The sequence below is a fragment of the Neodiprion fabricii genome, chromosome 6, assembly GCF_021155785.1.
Source record: "Neodiprion fabricii isolate iyNeoFabr1 chromosome 6, iyNeoFabr1.1, whole genome shotgun sequence".
NCBI classification, from domain to species: Eukaryota; Metazoa; Arthropoda; class Insecta; order Hymenoptera; family Diprionidae; genus Neodiprion; species Neodiprion fabricii.
The window spans coordinates 30,213,286-30,219,193 of NC_060244.1; the positions used below are offsets into that span (position 1 = coordinate 30,213,286).

The 5,908-nt window shown below is 37.6% G+C and overlaps 1 protein-coding gene across 2 annotated transcripts; it reads right to left on the bottom strand.

The window, feature by feature from the left end:
• Window positions 1-93: 93 nt before the first annotated feature.
• LOC124184315 (FHF complex subunit HOOK interacting protein 2A-like) lies at window positions 94-5,764 on the bottom strand. 2 transcript variants are annotated; one of them, XM_046573868.1, is made up of 6 exons: window positions 5,315-5,764; window positions 2,851-4,080; window positions 2,222-2,672; window positions 1,793-2,153; window positions 1,222-1,722; window positions 94-1,139 (listed from the first exon to the last, which is right to left on the bottom strand). In XM_046573868.1, exons 1-6 carry the CDS (start codon window positions 5,342-5,344, stop codon window positions 1,040-1,042), a joined length of 2,673 nt encoding a protein of 890 aa, XP_046429824.1. In that variant the 5' UTR covers window positions 5,345-5,764; the 3' UTR covers window positions 94-1,039. The 2 variants fall into 2 exon arrangements, with proteins under 2 accessions (XP_046429824.1, XP_046429823.1); XM_046573867.1 differs by lacking the exon at window positions 5,315-5,764 and adding an exon at window positions 4,427-5,290.
• Window positions 5,765-5,908: the final 144 nt, after the last annotated feature.

Consider the following 5,908-nt stretch of genomic DNA (forward strand, 5'->3'; position numbering starts at 1 on the left):
AATCTTTGAACTGACGCGTTCTTGCGACACCCAAATCCATGTGTTTCAATTGAGATGTTTCAAACAATAACGGACAATAGCTCATACAATCGGTTATAAAAAAAATGTCTTTATTGAAAGCAAGTCGACTTAACAAATACATACATGCATACATACATACGTACATACATACATACACACATCCTACATCCATACAATATCATTGTACGTACAATAACAATATTAATAATATTAATAATAATAATAATAATAATGCACAGCATCATCTTTGGGACGTTGATATTATTTAATTGAACATAATGGAAATAAACATGTGAGAAGGTACAGTACTCCTTGTGCCGAACATGCCACGATTACCTTGCGTGAATAAAATACTTTGATTTGTACATGACAATTTATAGATAATTTATCCATTCGACATGCATAATATACATCATTAATTATACTTTAAGAAAACTTAATAAGGTACACGGAGCGTTAGCATATCTGATTTAGCTAATCCTGTCGACTCAAAAGAAAAAACATTTTTTTCAATATTATTAAAAATAAAAAAAAAAAGAATGTGTCGATTATTTTACTTTGTCATATTACAACTACAATTTGTAATAGCATCCTAATGAAGTGGCCAAAATAAGAACACCGATTCTTATCGTACAGACTTCAACAATAATTTCCTGAATTCAATATCTTCTTGAATGTGAAACAGTACCTGTTCATAACTCGTATCTTATACAGTGATTTCGTATTTTATTTTCACCTCACTTGATCCAGTATTTGTAATGGCAGGTTATAACTGAAGTAACTTCTAAAAAGAATTTCGCTCAACTGATACAGGACTTCAGTATATTTTTCTCTTTTCACAGTTCTCTACTTCCAATTACTGTGATCACTACTGCATTGGAAATATTTCTTTTGATTTTTAGCAATATAAAAAATCGAAGAGCTTTATACATTTAACTACTAAGGCCTTGTTTCGCATACGTTAATATTCTTCTAAATGGTTACGGACTAGCTTTTATACTTACAATAAATACGTATTTTACATCGAGCGATGATACTTGACGTACGCAATCGCTGCTAACTCTTTGCAAAATTCTTCAGTAATCACAACGCTATCAAGCAGAATATTCTCGTTCATACTGAAAACGCAAAAACGAATCCGTCAAAAGTGGTTGTCTATAATTAGAAATTGTTTATTACCTTTTACACATCGATACTTACTGACTTTGAATGGAATCATCCAATAATTTCTGCCTCGTATCTTTCAATAACCGCTTGTAGTCTGGTACCTTAGGTACCTCTGAAGCCAGATGCTTTACAACTTGTTGCAAGCAGCCAAACAAGCTTGGTGTGCCAGGAGTCAAGGGCAACAATGGATTCAACAGATATTCGTGAACGTAGGGATGCGGTAAGAGTGCCAGCCTGGACACCAGTACGGTCAGTTGCAAGTTGATTTCGTACTTCTGACTGGGAATTTTGGTAACTTTCTCAAATAACATTGTCAAGAATGGCCCCGGATAAAATCGAGGTGTACAATGGTCAGCCTCTGGCCTTGAATCCGAACTGGCGGTATCATCGATTGTAACAGCTTCTAGAGGCCAAGAAAGTAATGCGCACTCAGCGAGGATAGACGAGTATTGCTTCTCCCAATCGGTCATGTATTGCTCGTAGTTATTTGCATCTAAATCCGACTGAAGGCTCCTCGGTAATAAGGTTAGAAAACTGAAACAGGAGAGATACCTTTAGCGCTAGTCAAAAGTGGCTTAGTTTGACTGATCTAGAGGAATCATACCAATTTATAATCCTGTGTATGTTCGAAGGCGCCAGCGTTCTACTATAATTTTGTTTACTCGACAAGTCCAAAGTGCCTCTACTCTTCTCTCTTTCATCTTCTTCATCGCTCCACGACGCGATTGCGCTGTCTGCGGCGCTATTATCGTAGTATCCTCTGGATGTCAGATAGGTCAGGATCAGGCAATGCAAAATATGCTCCTGATGTCTTTCGATCATTTCTTCAAACAGCCGTAGTGTTTCAAGCGTCAAGTCGTCGCTGTCGGTGTAGCAATTCTTTATTAACTGATGAACAACAGGGGATGGTAAGATTCCAGGTAACTCTGGGTCTCGATGAAAGCCCACGAGCCAATAATTGATTTCTAAAAATTTAAGAGAGAAACATTCTAATTCTAAACAACCAATTTCGTTTCCGCCATAGCTTCCTTACCAGCGTTTAAATAAGGCGAGGTAATCTCCTTCAAGCATTTCGTGATGAGTGCGGTAATCAGCACGACGTGATGGTCGGAAAGTGCAGGTGTTAATATTTTTTGAAAAAACATCACACGGATATTTTCAGCCAGAATTTCTCCCACAATCGCGTGCGCCTCTCTAGTCAACTGATCGCAATAATCGAGCCACATGAAAAAGGCGGCAACCGGTCTGCATCCTGGAAATTTATTTTCACTGGTCCACAACGGGGAATCCAATCCCCAAGTCACATTCACCTCATCAATTTCAGTCGGATTGACATGGGCTGGTATTAAATTGAACAACTTTTCCAATCTATTTGACAAAGCAAAAGGCAGTTGACTGTTTGCAACACTGCGAGCAAATCGTGAATCTTGCAATGACGCCAAAACCATTACTCCTTCACAAGCCTTAACTCTGACCATGTTATCCTGAAAATTAGATAATTCAGCATTTAAATAATGGGCCCATCAGTAATTAAACGTCCCAAAGGACTTTTTGCAAGTATAGTCTCTTTATTGAATCTAAGTTTGCCTATGTTCAAAAAAATTGGTAATAATAATATTTGCAAATGTAAGCAGATTTTCCCATCAACAGTTAGATACTTACTGCACTATTCAAATAGCTTATCAATGCATCCAGTAGCAAGCATTTTGAACTTTCAATTTGCAATGAAGTATCCGCAGGACTTTGCAGGGATTTATTCCGGGTTGAGATGTCACTAGCAGAATCAAACTCAGATCTGGTAGTTTTTGAGATATTTTCGAAAAACTTGAAGTTTGCCTCAGCCTTATCCAATTCAGAAGAAGCAGCTGTGAAAGGTGAATCGCTCTTGAATTCTATTTGCAATTCCCTAAGATCCTGTAGTTTAGAATCGATCTCTTCCAAGGAGTTTGCAGACCCGTTTGAACTATTTTTCAAATATTTGCAGGTCATTTCATTAGCTGACAAAGATGAACCGCAATCGGTTTTCTTGAAATACGCACTAGACTGCGGCGATGCAGAATCTACCTCATCCGATGATAACGAAGCATTGGAATAATTTGAGATTTTTCTTCTGTGTTCCATAACGATTGTATCTGAATTGGTCGATTGCTGTCTATCCACTCTACTGAAGAGATCCCTCTCTGAGTTTTCACTTCTTAATGAACATTGACTAGATTTGCTTGAGAGTTTCCTTCTGCTCTCACACTTGTGTAAATCTGGATTAATTAGAGTCACAGCTTGCGTGTCTAAAGGTTCAAACAGTGGATTAGAGTTGTTTCTTGTTCTCGTAGGAGCATAAGTGATTTGTTGTGTTTCCAGTTTGTTTGAACCAGAACTGGCCAATGCATTTTGCTTCTGCGGAGGAAGCCTAACATTGTTCATAATGTAGGTGAGGTTTGGATGCTTGCAGATCAAGAAACAGAGAGCGACCAAGAACTGAATCTCTTCATTCTCTGTTGGCGAGGCCAGACTCCCATTGCATAACGCGATCAGTCTCTGAACAGGTGTGTAAACCGAAACGTGAGGCAGTAGTGGATGCTGCAACCGTGTTAACAATCTCCTCAGAAAAAACAAGCAGACAAATCTCATTCCAGGAGGTGCTTCGGCACTCGCCAATGTCGCTAGCAAGTCCAGTAGACGATGCTGTAACAGGTACTCTAGACAAGGTCCAGGATTTTCTGAATCCAATGCATTCTCCTCGCTGAACAAAATGTCGAGCAGGCGATCCAAGTGGTGAGGAATGTTTGTAGCTTCGATGGGCAATTTGCAATTAGTCAGGTGGTTCACATAGAAGTTCATCAGCTGTTTCCAATGATAAGTAAAGTCATCCAAGGCCGTCGCAGGTGGGGCAACCTGGAATGAAAATTATTTTCAACACTTGCATCAACAGCTCAACAGGCTTTTGAAGCTGGAGCCGTTTTTATTGTCGCAAGCTCTTACTAACTCGAAACATTTCGGCTAAAATATTTTAAAGTCAAAAAAGGTAACATCAAGACTGTAATATTTCAATTTGACGAGGGATTTACGCTGATATACTTATACGATGATAGGGAAAAAAAAACGTGAAACTAAACAAGATCGTTGGATAATATAACCTGAAAAATGTCTAAATTGTCACAGGACGTAAGTACAGAAATGAAACATAGTTGTTTGATAAAAATTAATAGTTATCGCTGTACAAGTTTGGTAACAAGCTCACCACATCCACGGCATTTTTTAAGGCAGCTTGAAAACTGCTGATCATTTTTCAAACGGATGCTTGAAAATATTCGCTACCGTTACTCGGTAATTAGTACTTTCAACTCGTCACGGATCTGCCAAAGGCATTTATTCTATCGTTAGAAATCTTTTACATCATAAAAATTGTCACGTATGCATGCACATGCACACGCTATATGCGAAGGAGGTAAATTTACAATAATTTCGTGCAGACGACGCGAAACTTCTGACTTTGACAAGTCGTCGAGTTAACCGATCGCTAAAGATGGCGCCAATACAGCTCGAATTTAACAGAATGCTGCAAAATACCAGCTGAATACAAATTCTATTCTCTTCGATGAATGCAAATTTGACGTACAATTTCGAATGGCATCGATGTAACATGCTTTACTCAATTTGGTAAAAGATTTCCGAAAAGTATATACGATTTGCAGCGAGAATTTATAAATAGTATATAATTATGTTTCGTAATTATTCTTACAACCATAATAATAATAATGATAATACATAATAATAACAATAGCAATAACAAAATCAATTTTTGCGGTGAGATTTAGTTGCACAAAATTTGTACGTAATTTACTCGTCATGTTGGTATAATTTTGTAACTATGTGTATATTTTGACGGTTTTCAATATATGTAGCCCAGGGTACATGCTACTACACTATCGTATACCTAGGCTTATACCTGCAGATGCAATAGAATTGTAATCTCTTGACGGTCGCGGCGATTTGTATGGAAATATAAAAGTATCATTTCACTACAAACAACGCGACTAAGTTATTGCACATCATCAGATAATATGGAACATAACAATGCATCTGTAGGGTTAAAAATTTATATATATGCTTAAATTTTTTTACTCACCGGCATTAACTTTCGAAGTCGACGAATCATAATATAATGATGCCTGGTAGGCTTGTCGTTACGGAATGATACAACTGTACGAAACAGGGTGCTTGGTAGAGAAAACTTACGCAGTATAGAAAGTGAATAAATAATTTTGGAGGTCGCATCGACTCTATGCCAACGGCGAGTATATTCAGGCCTCTCCTTATCTGTGGTTTATACTGCTGCTTTATCGGGAGATCGTAGAGATAACGGATGGAACAGGGCGTGAAATGGCGGGTAAAACACTTTACACCAAATTTCGTCGCACAAACTGTTGAATATATTGTGATTCAACATACGGTATGTTTGCATAGTGGAAATGCTCCAATATTAACATCATAATGCATACCATCCGCACATTTGTTCAAATAATACATATATATGTTGAAAATTGTGTCATGTTATTCTCCGCGCTTGCTTACGTACGCGGTAATAAACGTTAGCTGTTTAATCAACGATCCAAATGAAAGATGTCTTTTTTCAGGAGCACTCGCTCAAAGGAAGAAAAATAATAATTGAACACACAGACGAGAGAACGAAAAAAAAAAAAGAATAATAAACTGTACAATA